The sequence below is a fragment of the Gavia stellata genome, unplaced genomic scaffold, assembly GCF_030936135.1.
Source record: "Gavia stellata isolate bGavSte3 unplaced genomic scaffold, bGavSte3.hap2 HAP2_SCAFFOLD_185, whole genome shotgun sequence".
Lineage (NCBI taxonomy): Eukaryota > Metazoa > Chordata > Aves > Gaviiformes > Gaviidae > Gavia > Gavia stellata.
The window spans coordinates 102766-118482 of NW_026776696.1; the positions used below are offsets into that span (position 1 = coordinate 102766).

Consider the following 15717-nt stretch of genomic DNA (forward strand, 5'->3'; position numbering starts at 1 on the left):
CAGCCGAGCCAGAGGCCGGGCAGGGGAGGCTCGTCCTGCCAGCGCTGCTCATGGCGGCAGAGGAGAGAGCGGCCTGATCCTGCTGAGCGCAGGGTCGCTCTCCCGCCTCGGCTGCCCCTCAGCCCGGCGCTGCTCGACACGCCGCTGCCGCACACAGGCTGGGCAGTTTGCCTGTCAGGCGCTTGGGACAGCTGCCCCAGGGGGGCAAAGGGGGGAAAGTCACTGCTCCGTCCTGCTGCTGAGAGCGTGATCGAGAGAGAGAGAGATGTCTGCAGCGGGCTCCCCTGGGAGGAACTTAGGCCTCGAAAGACCAGATACCATACCTTAAAAGTTGCTCTCATATGGCAAATGTTGTTTTCAAGGCCTATTTGACTGCTACGGGGCTCTCTACCAAAGAGCTGAGTTCAGGGAGAAGGGTGGACGGGAAGAAGGAGAGGGAGACCATTCCAGCAAACTTCCATGCTTTCCAGTCATTAATCACCAGGCAAAGGAATTAGAAATACTGAAAACCAAAACGCCAGGCACGCTGACAGGAGAGCTCATGGCAAAGTAACGTGCCCCACTTTGCCTGCCCCCAGCACAACCCTAGCTCGCCAAGAGCAGAGAGGGCCAAGAGCTATTTTCAGTGGACATCAGACAGACAGATGCCTAGAACAAAACTTGCTGGGGAGGATGCTGCCGTTAGACTTCTCCCTTTCTCGGAAGCTGATGTACCTGGACTGAACAACAGGGATAACCCAAAAAGTAGTCAGCGTCCTTGCACTAACGAAATCACACAAGAGCCCAAAGCCAGATGCCTTCCCTGCTCTCAGTCCCACCTATCCAACAGCTCAAAATCTTCCCAAAGCAGACAAATCAGCCTAGCAGGCAGGGCATGAAGCCACACTCCAGGCAGCCCCACAGACCCCACACCAACCAAAGGCACGGGCAGAACCAAGCCAGAAACTCACCTTTGCAGGGCTACAGCAACCACTGCCGCCAAGCACGGCTGAAACTGCCCGTCACCTTGCGTTTTTGCATGTCTCCTCATGAGACACCTCTGCCTTTCCCTCCTACACTGTGTTCTTTAGTACAGGAAGAGGCACCTGGTTGATCTTCTCTTTAACAGGTTATTAGACTATTCAGCTATCCAAAAGAGGGAGGGAGTGAGAGATAAGAGAGAAATGCAGATGAACTGAACTGCAGAAGAAGATCATTGACTACAAAGCAAAAGACCCAGAGGCCAGCTGGTGGTTTTACAGGGACAAAAGCAGGTGCAGGAAGAAGTACACAGAAGTGTTTGCAGGTAAAACCTAGCAGGAGACTAACGATTCGTGATCTTACCCAGTATCACTAGAAGGCAGAGGCTGCTGTCAGAGCTGATTGGAGATGTGCCAAGACATTTAATAAAGTCAAGTTGCTGTTTCCATCCAGCTTAAAAATGTCAACTTACATCCCTCTCCTGTATTGGAATATCCAGACAGCGAACCACCACTGGAAGCTTTGTTCACAAGGCAGTTGTCTGACAAACCACTTTGTGACAAAAAGCAACAAGACGATTCAACAGGAGCACAGGCTGTGCAAATGCAATGTTTGCCAACAATCTCATACAGAGCAGACACTAAGGTCAACCCAAGAAAATTTAGAGACCTTGCCAAGTGATGTGAGTGCCACGGCAGCTCCACTGGCAGAAAACCTCTTGACTTTCAGCTGGACTTGGGAAGGGATTTTTTAAATCCTCTTTCCTCTGCGGCTACCCCGGCAGCTAGCAGTGGAGCAGTGCTGCCTGGATCCCCTCCTGCAGCACGGCCGAGCAAAACAGCAGCACAATGCAAACATCAGCCTCCATCAATGGCCCTGAGTGACCGACATCAGAGGTTCAAAAGAAGGAATAAGGCAATTGAACTCCAAACAGAAACACATCATTTACTACCGAGGCAGAGCAGACAGCACGGTGTGTACGATCATGTAGTACTGAGACACGATTTCACCTCACATGGGGCAAGTTAGAAACATCTGAGGGTGGCACCCCAGCTCCTCTCACGGGTGGCCAGCCGGGTGCCCGAGCTGCTGACAGAAGCAACCAGGGAGCGCAGTGTGACCACACCGGTGCCCAGCACCTTTTGAGATGCACTGCTGGCACTGCTGCAGGGGCAGGGCTTGTTTCCACCAGAGCAGGTGCTGCTTTCAACAGCTTTCCACCCACTGGCACCCCCAAACCCGAAATAACCCTTAGACCTGGTAGCATTGCCCAAATCCAGGAAGAAACCCTAAAGCCAGGTGCACCCCACACCCGGCAGCACCCCCGAAACCTCCAGCATGCACCTGACACGGCAACACCCCCAAACCCTGAGGTTTCCCCTCAAATTGGCAGCACCCACCAGACCCAGACACACACCCCAAAAGCTGTTTGCAACCTCCAAACCCACAAACACCCCTGAGCCCAGGAGCACACCTTAAACCTGTGAAGGGTCCCCCAAGTCCAGAAAGAGCTGCCAAATGCAGAAACAGCCCCAAACCGGGCACCTTTCTGCAGATCAGGCAGCTCCCTCCAAAACTGGCAGCACTGCCCAGCCCCAGCGGGGCGCAGCCGCCTGAGCCTGGTGGGCTGAGGCCACGCCATGGCAGCAGGGGCAGCCCCCGGGCTGGGCCCCCCCAACTTGTCCAAGACAGGGAATGGCGGCTGCAGCAGGGAGCCCGGGGTGGCCCATGTCCGACAGCAGCCTCACCACCAGCCCAGCTGCGCTACCACGGCTCCCTGGGACTTGCCAGGGCACTGGGGCCCAGTCAGGGCATCCTGGGCAAGGCTGCCCTCCCCGGGGCAGGGAGTGCCTGGGGGAATGGCGGAGCTGCGCCCGGAGGAGGGGAAGAGCTGTCTCAGGGTAATGGGGAAGGGGCAGAGACTGCGGGTGCAGACGGGGCTCAGGGGGTGTGTGTGAACATCGCACCAGGGAAAAAGCGCTGCTGCGGAGCGGCACTGAGCAGCAGCTTCCTGGGGCCAGCAAGGCCTGAAGCACGTGGCCAAGGTGGTGGGCAGCTGGCCAAGGCCAGCCGTAGGGAGGCAGGTCTGGGGAAGGTGCTGCCAACCGCAGGGGAGAAGACAACCCCCCAGTCCCGTCCCCTAACGCTGCCCCTCAAGAAAGGCAGAGGAGGATGACTGACAAATGAGCGTGGGATCTTCCAGGTCAGATGAGATGAGCAGCCAACTTTATTGTGCTGGGGGATGGGGGCCAGCACTTGGAGCTGGTGCGTGACCAGTCAGCAGCGTCTTCCAGGCCGGCTGTATGGTTTTTGCGCCCGACGCTTTAACCGTGAGCGGTGTCGGATCCGGTCTGGCCCAAGGTGGCTGGAGCAGCTGCTGGTCTCTAGCGCCAGAGCGCCACAGGACAGCCCTGATGCCGCCTGCCTCACCGTGGCTGAGGACCACGGTGGGGTTCAACAAACACAGACATGGGGAAAACCACAGTCCTCCAAGGTGGCCTTGACCCACCTCCAAGACCTGTGGTTGGCCATGGGGCACCCATGGGTGCTGTGGGTCGCGATGGGGCACCCATAGGTCTCACGCAGCACCCATGGGTGGCTGAGGACCAACATGGGGTTCAACTAACACAGACATAAGGAAAACCACGGTCCTCCAAGGTGGCCTTGACCCAACTCCAAGGCCCATGGTTGGCCATGGGGCACCCATGGGGGCTGTGGGTCGCGATGGGGCACCCATACGTCTCATAGGGCACCCATGGGTCTCACGCGGCACCCATGGGTGGCTGAGGACCAACATGGGGTTCAACTAACACAGACACGGAGAAAACCACGGTTCTCCAAGGTTGGCCTTGACCCACCTCCAAGACCTGTGGTTGGCCATGGGGCACCCATGGGGGCTGTGGGTCACAATGGGGCACCCATAAGTCTCACGGGGCACCCACGGGTGGCCGAGGACCAACATGGGGTTCAGCAAACACAGACATGGGGAAAACCACGGTCCTCCAAGGTTGGCCTTGACCCACCTCCAAGACCTGTGGTTGGCCATGGGGCACCCATGGGTGCTGTGTGTTGCGATGGGGCACCCATAAGTCTCACAGGGCACCCATGGGTGGCTGAGGACCAACATGGGGTTCAACTAACACAGACACGAGGAAAACCACGGTCCTCCAAGGTGGCGTTGACCCACCTCCAAGACCTGTGGTTGGCCATGGGGCACCCATGGGTGCTGTGTGTTGCGATGGGGCACCCATAAGTCTCACAGGGCACCCATGGGTGGCTGAGGACCAACATGGGGTTCAACAAACAGAGACACGAGGAAAAACACGGTCCTCCAAGGTGGCGTTGACCCACCTCCGCGGCCCTGTGGTCGGACAGGGAGCTCCCGCAGCCGGTTGGGGAGAGCACCCGCGGGTGTCGCGGTTGCTCAGCTGATGTAGACGCGGTGGAAGTTGTGGGCGCCGAAGGCGGCGTTGCACTTGGGGCACTTGCGCTGGCGCGTGTCGTAGCGGCTCTTGACGCACTCGAAGCAGAAGACGTGGAAGCACTTGGTGAGGATGGCGTCCTTCTTGCGGGCGTTGCAGCACGGGCAGGTCAGGCGGGCCTGGGGGCGGGGACAAGATGGCCGTCAGCCCCGCGGTGACACCCTACCGGACGTCTCCTGGCACCCATGGGTGCTCCGGACCCAACCCCATGTTCTTCCAAGCCCGTGCTGAGGTCCTCCGAGCCCAGCCCCAGGTCCTCCAACCCTACGGGAGGTGGTGGGGAGGGCGGGACAAGATGGCCGTCAGCCCCGTGGTGACACCCTACCGGACGTCTCCTGGCACCCATGGGTGCTCCGGACCCAACCCCATGTTCTTCCAAGCCCGTGCTGAGGTCCTCCGAGCCCAGCCCCAGGTCCTCCAACCCTACGGGAGGTGGTGGGGAGGGCGGGACAAGATGGCCGTCAGCCCCGTGGTGACACCCTACCGGCCGTCTCCTGGCACCCATGGGTGCTCCGGACCCAACCCCACGTTCTTCCAAGCCCGTGCTGAGGTCCTCCGAGCCCAGCCCCAGGTCCTCCAACCCTACGGGAGGTGGTGGGGAGGGCGGGACAAGATGGCTGACGGCCCCGGGGTGTGACCTGCAGCACCCATGGGTGCTCCGGCCCCAGCCGAGGTCCTCCAGCACCCACCCAAGGTCCTCCAAGCTACCCAAGGTCCTCCAGCCCCACCCAAGGTCCTCCAGCACCCATCTATGGGTCCTCCAGCCCCACCCAAGGTCCTCCAGCCCCACCCATGGGTCCTCCAGCACCCACCTATGGGTCCTCCAGCCCCACCCAAGGTCCTCCAGCACCCACCCAAGGTCCTCCAAGCCCACCCAGAGACCTCCAACCCCACCCAGAGACCTCCAACCCCACCCAAAATCCTTCAGCACCCACCCATGGGTCCTCCAGCCCCACCCAAGGTTCTCCAAGCCCACCCAGAGACCTTCAGCACCCACCCATGGGTCCTCTAGCCCCACCCAAGGGTCCTCCAACACACACCCAAGGTCCTCCAAACCCACCCGGAGACCTCCAACCCCACCCAAAGTCCTCCAGCACCCACCCAAGGTCCTCCAGCACCCACCCATGGGTCCTCCAGCACCCACCCATGGGTCCTCCAACCCCACCCAAGGTCCTCCAGCCCCACTCAGAGTCCACCAGCACCCACCCATGGGTCCTCCAGCCCCACCCAAGGTCCTCCAGCACCCACCCATGGGTCCTCCAGCACCCACCCAAGGTTCTCCAAACCCACCCAGAGACCTTCAGCACCCACCCATGGGTCCTCTAGCCCCACCCAAGGGTCCTCCAACACCCACCCAAGGTCCTCCAAACCCACCCAGAGACCTCCAACCCCACCCAAAGTCCTCCAGCACCCACCCAAGGTCCTCCAGCACCCACCCAAGGTCCTCCAAGCCCACCCAGAGACCTCCAAGCCCACCCAAAATCCTTCAGCACCCACCCATGGGTCCTCCAGCCCCTATCCAAAGACCTCCAGCACCCACCCATGGGTCCTCCAACCCCACCCAAAGTCCTCCAGCCTCACCGCAAGGTCCTCCAGCACCCATCCAGAGACCTCCAACCCCACCCAGAGACCTCCAACCCCACCCAAAATCCTTCAGAACCCACCCATGGGTCCTCCAGCCCCACCAAAGGGTCCTCCAACACCCACCCAAGGTTCTCCAAACCCACCCAGAGACCTCCAGCACCCATCCAGAGACCTCCAGCACCCATCCAGAGACCTCCAACCCCACCCAAAGTCCTCCAGCGCCCACCCATGGGTCCTCCAAGGTCCTCCAGCCACCTCGCCCAGCCGCCGGGAGCCCTGGGAGAAGGCGGGAGTGCCCCCCCAACCCCACCCACCCCCTCCCCGGCACCCATGGGTGCCCCCCCCAACCCCCACCGCACCCGATACTCCTTGATCTCCTCCTGGAGGATCTGGTCGGCGTCGGCGTAGACCTCCACCTTCCGCTGCTTCTCCAGCTTCCGCCGCAGCCGCGACAGCTCCTCCTGCGGGGATGGGGGGCGATGACCCACGGCGGCACCGTGGGTCCCCGTAGACCCCTTATAGGTCCCCATAGACCCCCTACAGGTCCCTGCACACCTATAGGTCCCCACACACCTATAGGTCCCCACAGACCCCCTGTAGGGAACCACAGAGCCCCTATAGAGCCTCTACAGGAGCAACAAATCCCCTATAGATCTCTGCAGATCCCCTATAGATCCCCACAGACCCTCTATAGGGCCCAACAAAGCCTCTAACAACCCCACAGACCCCCTATAGAGACACCCAAAGCGTCTTTAAGTCCCCATAGATCTCCTATAAGATATCACAAAACCTTCTACATCTTCTATAGAACCCTATAACGTTCCTATAGAACCCCCCCCACCCTATATGGTTCCCTAACACCCCACACCAGCTGTATCTTCCCCCCCCAAACCCTATAGAACCCATAGGGTGCCATAGGGACCCTATAGAGTCCCACACAGTCCCCGAACCTTCCCACAAAGCCCCCCAGAGCCGGTGTAGAGCCCCATAAGGAACCCCCAGCCACCCTATAGCTGGCCCCAGCCACCCTATAGCCACCCCCAGGCACCCTATAGAGCCCATAGGGGTCCTACAGAGTCCCCCGAGTCCCTGAACCACCCCACAGGGCTCCTCAGAGTCCACAGCGCACCCCCACAGAGCCCCATAAGGACCCCCCAGCCACCCCATAGCCCCCGTATTTCCCCCCAGGCCCTCTATAGAATCCATAGGGTGCCTCGAGGCTCCTATGGAGTTCTCCCGGGCCCCCAAACAGCCCCACGGGGCCCCCCAAAACCCACACAACCCCCACAGAACCCCATAAAGAATCGCTACTCATTCCTTACGCACCCATAGACCGCCCCCCCAGGTCCCTATAGAGCTCACAGGGTGCTGTAGGCACCCTATAGAGTTCTCTGGACTCTACAGGGTGGTGTAGACACCCTATAGAGTTCTCCGGACTCTATAGGGAGGTGTAGGCACCCTATAGAGTTCTCTGGACTGTACGTGGTGGTGTAGGCACCCTATAGAGTTCTCTGGACTCTATAGGGCAGTATAGACACCCTATAGAGTTCTCTGGACTGTACGTGGTGGTGTAGGCACCCTATAGAGTTCTCCGGACTCTATAGGGCGGTGTAGGCACCCTATACAGTTCTCTGGACTGTACAGGGTGGTGTAGGCACCCTATAGAGTTCTCCGGACTCTATAGGGCAGTGTAGGCACCCTATACAGTTCTCCGGACTCTATACAGTGGTGTAGGCACCCTATACAGTTCTCCGGACTCTATAGGGTGCTGTACGCACCCTATACAGTTCTCCGGACTCTATACGGCGGTGTAGGCACCCTATAGAGTTCTCCGGACTCTATAGGGCGGTGTAGGCACCCTATAGAGTTCTCCGGACTCTATAGGGCAGTGTAGGCACCCTATACAGTTCTCCGGACTCTATAGGGCAGTGTAGGCACCCTATAGAGTTCTCCGGACTCTATAGGGCGGTGTAGGCACCCTATAGAGTTCTCCGGACTCTATAGGGCGGTGTAGGCACCCTATAGAGTTCTCCGGACTCTATAGGGCAGTGTAGGCACCCTATACAGTTCTCCGGACTCTATACAGTGGTGTAGGCACCCTATAGAGTTCTCCGGACTCTATAGGGCGGTGTAGGCACCCTATACAGTTCTCCGGACTCTATAGGGCGGTGTAGGCACCCTATAGAGTTCTCCGGACTCTATAGGGCGGTGTAGGCACCCTATAGAGTTCTCTGGACTCTATAGGGTGCTGTTCTCCGGACTCTATAGGGTGCTGTTCTCCGGACTCTACAGGGTGCTGTAGGCACCCTATAGAGTCCCGTGGACTCCCCAAACAGCCCCGGGGGGCACCCTACAGCCCACATAGCACCCTACAGAGCCCCCATAGCACCCCACACAGCCCCATAAGGACCCCCCCAGTGCCCCCACCCTGCGTCCCCCTATGGATGCTATAGGGGCCCCCCCTACCTGGGCCCGTTTGAGGCTGAGGGACTCCTTGTCCTTGGCGGCCCGGTTCTCGGCGGCGCAAGCCTGCAGCTCCCGCAGCCGCGCCTGGACGTGCTCCCCCTGCGCCCGCAGGTCCTCCGCCAGCTGCGCCGCTTCCACCGCCTGCATGGCCGGACGCATGGGTCCCCTTCCTCGGGGAATGGGGTGTCCCCCCCACTCATCTCCCGCTCCCCAAATCCCAACACCCCCATTAGCAGGGTCCCCCCACATCACCCCGACACCGGGGTCACCCCGTTTCCTCCCTCCCGGAACCCCGGGTGCTCCCCGCCACCCTCAAGCCCTTGAGATGTGGCTCCAAGGTGGGACCAGGAGAAGGTTCCTGGACACCTGGGTCCCCACGGCGAGCTCCAAGGGTGTCATCGCCCGGACCCCTGGCTGCCCCCAGACACCTGGGTCCCACCCGGATACCTGGGTGCCCCCCTGGACCCCTGGGTGCCCCCCTAGACACCTGGGTGCCCCCCGCCACCATCAAGCCATTGAGATGTGGCTCCAAGGTGCGACCAGGAGAAGGTTCCTGGACACCTGGGTCCTCATGGAGAGGTCCAAGGGTGTCATCACCTGGACCCCTGGGTGCCCCCAGATGCCTGGATCCCACCCGGATGCCTGGGTGCCCCCCCGAACACCTGGGTGCCCCCCCTTTCCCACCTTCCTCTTGTTGAGCTCCAGAGCTTGGGAGCGCAGGGCCAACTCCTTCTCCACCGCCGCCAGACTGCTCTGCAGCCCCCGCTCCTTCTCCTCCAGCTTCTGCACCACCAGCAACTGGGCGTCCACCTGGGGATGACACCCACCACGGACGCTTGGGTGCCCCCCCCCACGTCCACGGGTCCCCCCAAGATGCTGGGGTACCCCCAAAACACCTGCGTCCCCCCCCCAGATGCTGGGGTCGCCCCCCAGACATCTGGGTCCCACCTGGGTCTTGATGGTGAGAACCTTCTCCACCACCTCAACCTTCTCCTGCCCACCGGCGTCCCTCCAGCCCCACAACCACCGGGGTCCCCCCAGAAATCGGGGTCCCCCCAAATCCCCCCTGGACATCTGGGTTCCCCTGGACCTCCCCAGACACCTGGGTGCCCCCCAAGACACCTGGGTCCCACCTGGGTCTTGATGGTGAGAACCTTCTCCACCACCTCAACCTTCTCCTGACCACCTAGGTGCCTCCAGCCCCCCAACCACCGGGGTCCCCCCAAAAATCGGGGTCCCCCCAAATCCCTGCTGGACATCTGGGTCTCCCTGGACCTCCCTGGACACCTGGGTGCCCCCCGAGATGTGTGGGTCCCACCTGGGTCTTGATGGTGAGAACCTTCTCCACCACCTCAACCTTCTCCTGCCCACCTATGTCCCTCCAGCCCCCCAACCACTGGGGTCCCCCCAAAAATCGGGGTCCCCCCAAATCCTCCTGGACCTCCCCAGACACCTGGGTGCCCCCCAAGACATCTGGGTCCCACCTAAACCTTAATGGTGAGAACCTTCTGCACCACCTCAACCTTCTCCTGCCCACCTGCGTCCCTCCAGCCCCCCAACCACCGGGGTCCCCCCAAAAATGGGGGTCCCCCCAAATCCCCCCGGCTCCCACCTGAGCCTTGAGGGCGAGGACCTGCTCGGCCAACTCGTCCTTCTCCTCCCGCAGCAGCTTGTGGATCTGGTTGGCCTTAATCCTCTCCGACATCAGCTTGAAGTTGGCGTCGTCCTTCTCCCGCAGCTGCTGCAGCAGCCGCAGGTTCTGCTCCTGCATGTCCTCGAAGGCCTGACCCGTCACGTCCATCTCCGACAGCAGCGCCTCCTCCTCCTGCCCCGCCCCGGGGTGGGGCCGCAACATGGCCGCCGTCAGGGCCACGCCCCAAGACCCCCTCCCTGCCCCGCCCTGAAGCCGGGCGGCGGCGGCGCGCCGGTGACCTCGTGAGCCTCGCCCCGCCACAAGGGCGCATCCCGCCCGCCGGTGCGGAGGCGGAGAGCCCTTGCGGCATCGCGAGCCGCGGCGTAGGAGGCGCTGATGATGTCACGCGGCCCGCCTGTGATGTCAGAAGGACCGCCCAGCAACCCTAAACGCTGCTCCCCCGCCCCTGGTGCCGACGTTTCCTCTCCCCGTCTTTTACCGACCGATAAAAACACGCTGATGATGTCACAGCCTCTATCTATGACCTCATCAGACACGCCTATGACATCACACTGCCCCCCCCCGCCGCCGTGAGCCCCGCCCACCCCCCATCCCCTAACCCCCACGTCTCCCACTGACTCCTCCCTTAGAGGCCATGCCCCTCGGAACCAGGCCACGCCCTCCAGGACCAAGCCACGCCCTCCAGGACCAAGCCACGCCCCCATAGGCTTGCCCTGGGGGAAAACCACGCCCCCCGATGCCACAGGCCACGCCCCCAATGCCACAGGCCACGCCTACTGCCCCATCAGACCACACCCCTTCCCATAACATCACCCCCACAAGCCACACCCCCCGAAGCCCCGCCCCTTTCATATGACCCCCCCCACCCCAAAGGCCCTGCCCATCCCTTAGGCCCTGCCCCCTCCACGCCCACCAAGGCCCTGCCACCCCGAGGCCCCGCCCCTCCCACCCCAGCCACACCCCCAATCCCTAGGCCACACCCCCTCCCTGCTAACCGGCCACCACATAGGCCCAAGGCCACGCCCCCTCCCTTAAAGCCACGCCCCCACCCTCACCTCCCTCCTTTCCCCGGGTGAAGCCCCGCTCCCCCGAGTCCCGCCCCCCACCCCGGCCACACCCCCTCCCCTAAGGCCACGCCTTCCCTTAAGGCCACACCCCCTCCCTCATCTCCCTCCTTTCTTCGGGCTAAGCCCCCCGAGGCCCCGCCCCTTCCACCCCGGCCACTCCCCCTCCCCTAAGGCCACGCCCCCTCCTCCCTCAACTCCCTCCTTCCCCTGCAGCCCCCTTTCCCCGGGTGACCCCGCCCCCCCGAGGCCCCGCCCCTCCCACACCCCCTCCCCTAAGACCACGCCCCCTCCCCTAAGACCACGCCCCCCTCCTCCCTCCTTCCCCTGCAGTCTCATTTCCCCAGGCAAAGCCCCGCCCCCGAGGCCCCGCCCCTCCCACACCCCCTCCCCTAAGACCACGCCCCCTCCCCTAAGACCACGCCCCCTCCTCCCTCCTTCCCCTGCAGTCTCATTTCCCCAGGCGAAGCCCCGCCCCCCCGAGGCCCCTCCCCTCCCACACCCCCTCCCCTAAGGCCACACCCCCACCCTCATCTCCCTCCTTTCCTTGGGCTAAGCCCTCCGAGGCCCCGCCCCTCCCATCCCTAAGGGCACGCCCCCTACCTTAAGGCCCCGCCCCCGGCCTTAAAGCCACGCCCCCTCCTCCCTCCTTCCCCTGCAGCCTCCTTTCCCCAGGTGAAGCCCCCGCCCCCCAGGCCCCACCCCTCCCACCCGGCCCCGCCCCCTCCCTCAAGACCACGCCCCCTCCCTCAAGACCACGCCCCCTCCTCCTCTCCCCTCCCTCCTTCCCCTGCAGCCTCCTTTCCCCAGGTGAAGCCCCGCCCCCGTGCAAAGCCCCGCCCCCCAGGCCCCACCCCCCGGAGGCCCCGCCCCCCGGAGGCCCCGCCCACCTGCTTGTGGCGGCCAGCTTGCGCTGGAGGTGCTCGATCTGCTCCTCGGCGTGGCGCAGGCGCCGCAGGGCCTCCTCGTACCGCCAGCTTCTTGCTCTCCCGCCGCTCCCCGCTCCCTCCAGCTCCCGCGCCCGTCCCCGCAGCTCCTCCGCCTGCCGCCGGCGGGGAGGGGGCGGACCGTGACCTCACCGCGCCTGGTACGTGACGTCACGCTGCCGCCACGGCCCCCCCCGTCCCCCCCAACCCCCATAGCCGGTGGAAGGAGGGAACGAGGCGAGGGAACGAGGCGAGGGGAACGAGACGAGACAATGAGGGCATGACATGAGGGAACGGCGCGAGGGAACGACATGAGGGAATGAGATGAGGGAACGAGATGAGAGGGAACGGCGTGAGGGAACGAGGTGAGGAAAACGACGTGAGGGAACGACGTGAGGGAACGAGGTGAGGAAACGACGTGAGAAACGACGTGAGGGAACGACGTGAGGGAACGACGTGAGGGAACGAGGTGAGGGGAACGAGGTGAGGGAACGACGTGAGGGAACGACGTGAGGGAACGACGTGAGGGAACGGAACGTGAGGGAACGAGACGAGACAATGAGGGAATGACATGAGGGAACGGAGCGCGAGGGAATGACATGAGGGAACGGCGCGAGGGAATGACATGAGGGAACGGCGCGAGGGAACGGTGCGAGAGAATGAGATGAGGGAACGATATGAGGGAATAACATGAGGGAACGATATGAGGAATGACATGAGGGAATGACGTGAGGGAACGAGGTGAGGGAATGACGTGAGGGAACGAGGTGAGGGGAACGACGTGAGGGAACGAGGTGAGGGAACGACGTGAGGGAACGACGTGAGGGAACGACGTGAGGGAACGAGACGAGGGAACGAGGTGACATAATGGCATAAGGTAACGAGGTGAGGCAACGCTGTGAGGAAACGGCGTGAGATCATGGCGTGAGATAACGACGCGACGTAACGAGCTGAGGTAACGTGGATGAGGTAACGGCAGGAGGCAATGGGGTGAGGGAACGGCGTGAGGGAACAGCGCAAGATCATGGCGTGAGGTAACGAGGTGAGGTAACGAGGTAAGGGAACAGTGTGAGATAACGAGATGCGGTAATGAGGGGAAGGGAATGGTGTGAGGTCATGGCATGAGATAACGAGATGCGGTAACGAGATGAGGGAACAGCGTGAGGTAATGAGATGCGGTAATGAGGTAAAGGAACAGCGTGAGGTCATGGCGCGAGGTAACGAGATGCGGTAACGAGGGAAGGGAATGGCGTGAGGTCGTGGCGTGAGGTAACGAGCGTGAGGGAACGAGGTAAGGGAACAGTGTGAGGTAACGAGATACGGTAACGAGGTGAGAGAACAGCGTGAGGTCATGGCGTGAGGTAACGAGGTGAGGTAACGAGGTGAGGGAACAGCGTGAGGTAACGAGATGCGGTAACGAGGGAAGGGAATGGTGTGAGATCATGGCGTGAGGTAACGAGAGAAGGGAACGGTGTGAGGTCATGGCATGAGGTAACGACATGCGGTAACAAGATAAGGGAACGGCGTGAGGGGAACGAGACGAGGGAACGGCGTGAGGGAACGAGACGAGGGAACGGCGTGAGGGAACGGCGTGAGGGGACGCGCGCCTCAGCGGCCCTGACCTCCGCCTTGCTCTTCCTCTCGGCCGCCATCAGCTGCACCTTGTCCCGCTGCTCCTTGGGGGCCGACTTGTACATGTCCAGCAGCAGCTTCATCTCCTTCTGGCTCTCCTGCGCCTTCCTGCCGCCATCTTTCCACCTCATTTCCAGCTCGTTTACATCTCATTTACATCTCATTTCCCTCCCGCCGCCCGCACAACCCCCCAGCCCCCCTTTAACAGCCCCCCCCCACCCCCAATAACCCCCCAGACCCCCCCAAACCCCCCTCACCGCCCCCCACAACCGGACCCCCCCCTCACTTGAGCTCCCCCCGCAGCTGCTTGAGGACCTCCGAATCCTTCTTCTTGCCTTCCTCCGGGGGACCTTTGGGGCGCTCCCGCTCCCGCAGCCGTTCCCGTTCCCGATCCGGAACCCCCCGGGAAGCTCCGGGGGGGACGGGGGGGAACCGTGGGGGGGTTCCTTTACCCCGGAGCGGAGGGGGCTGCGCCGGGGGGGGGCGCCGGCGGCGGGAACCGCGGGGGGGCGGCGGGAGGGTGGGCAGCTCCTCTTCCTCCGGCGGTCGCCGCGGAGGGGGCGCCTCCGGTGGGGCGGGGGTGAGGGCCGCCTCCCCGCTTGGGCTCCGGGGGGGCGGGGGCCTGGCGGGGCCACGCCCTCTTCCTCCCTTGACGGGGGGCGGGGCCCCGGGGCTCCCCCGGTAGGCGTGGTCTCCTCTGGGGGCGGGGGCAGCGGCGGTGGGTGGGGGGCGTGAGGGGGCGGAGCGCTGCCTTGAGGGGGGCGGGGCGCCGCTGGCTTGGAGGCGGAGCTAGTGGAGGGAGGGCGGGGTTAGCAGCCCCCCCCGTTTTAAGAGGGGCGTGCCTCTGCGCCCCGCCCTCATGGGGCTCCACCCCCTTAAAAGGGGCGAGCCCAAGCCCCGCCCCCTCGGTGGGGCCCACCCAGCCATCGCTGCCCCAGCCCTTTTAAGACCCGCCCCACCTGCGTGGCCCCGCCCCCTCGGTGGCAACAAGCGCCCAATCCCGCCTCTAGGCCTCACCCCGCCCTCTTAAAGGGGCAACAGCCAATCGCCACTCTGCACACCCGCCCCACCCAAGGCGGGCTGGCCCCGCCTCCCTCACCATAACCCCGCCCCCTTAAAGGCGCCACACACCCCAACGGGACACACCCCCCCCCCTCTTAAAGGGGCTACGCCACCCAATCCTCACTGAGCCATGCGGTGGGGCGCCGCCCCACCCCTTCAAAGGGCCCCACCCCCAGAAGCCCCGCCCCCCCGCGGGCCCCGCCCACCTTGTTGATCTCGGCCTGCACCTCCCGCAGCTTCCGCTTGTAGCGCTGGACGTCGCCCTTCAGCTGGTGGTTGTGGTTCTGCAGGCTGCTGATCAGGTGCCGCATCTCCCGGTTGATGGGCCCTGCGGATATGGGGGGGGGACACCTGGGGGTCGGGGGGGGCACCCTTGTACAGCCACCCCCCCCCCCCCTCCAGCGTCACGCAGGGTCATAGAGACCGGGGGAAGAGGGAGCAGAGCGGTCTGCGGTGTTGGCACCGGAGAGTTGGGGGGGGGCACCATGGAGGGGGGGGAGGACTGTCCTAGAGAGCGCCCCCCCCCCCCAATAGAGCTTTGGGAGGACCATCCCAGAGCGCCCCCCCCCCCCCCATGGAGGACCATCCCAGAGCGCCCCCCCACCATGGAGGACCATCCCAGAGCGCCACCCCTGCCATGGAGGACCATCCCAGAGCACCCACCATAGAGATGTTGGAGGACCATCCCAGAGCGCCCCCCCCCCCCGCCATGGAGGACCATCCCAGAGCGCCCCCCTCCGCCACGGAGGACCATCCCAGAGCGCCCCCCTCCGCCACGGAGGACCATCCCAGAGCACCCCCCGCCACCATGGAGGACCATCCCAGAGCGCCCCCCCTGCCATGGAGGACCATCCCAGAGCGCCCCCTCCCTCCAGGGCCCCCCCTCC

At 63.3% G+C, this 15717-nt stretch overlaps 1 protein-coding gene across 1 annotated transcript; it reads right to left on the reverse strand.

Moving 5' to 3' along the window:
• Positions 1-4384: 4384 nt before the first annotated feature.
• LOC132321215 (E3 ubiquitin-protein ligase BRE1B-like) lies at positions 4385-15158 on the reverse strand (the record flags this gene model as incomplete). Its single annotated transcript, XM_059834777.1, has 9 exons — positions 4385-4561; positions 6386-6487; positions 8493-8633; positions 9177-9302; positions 10105-10322; positions 12105-12252; positions 13759-13876; positions 14055-14557; positions 15037-15158. Coding segments are annotated over 9 exons (1655 nt in total), but the record flags the coding sequence as incomplete, so codon positions are not given.
• Between the last annotated feature and the right edge of the window lie 559 nt (positions 15159-15717).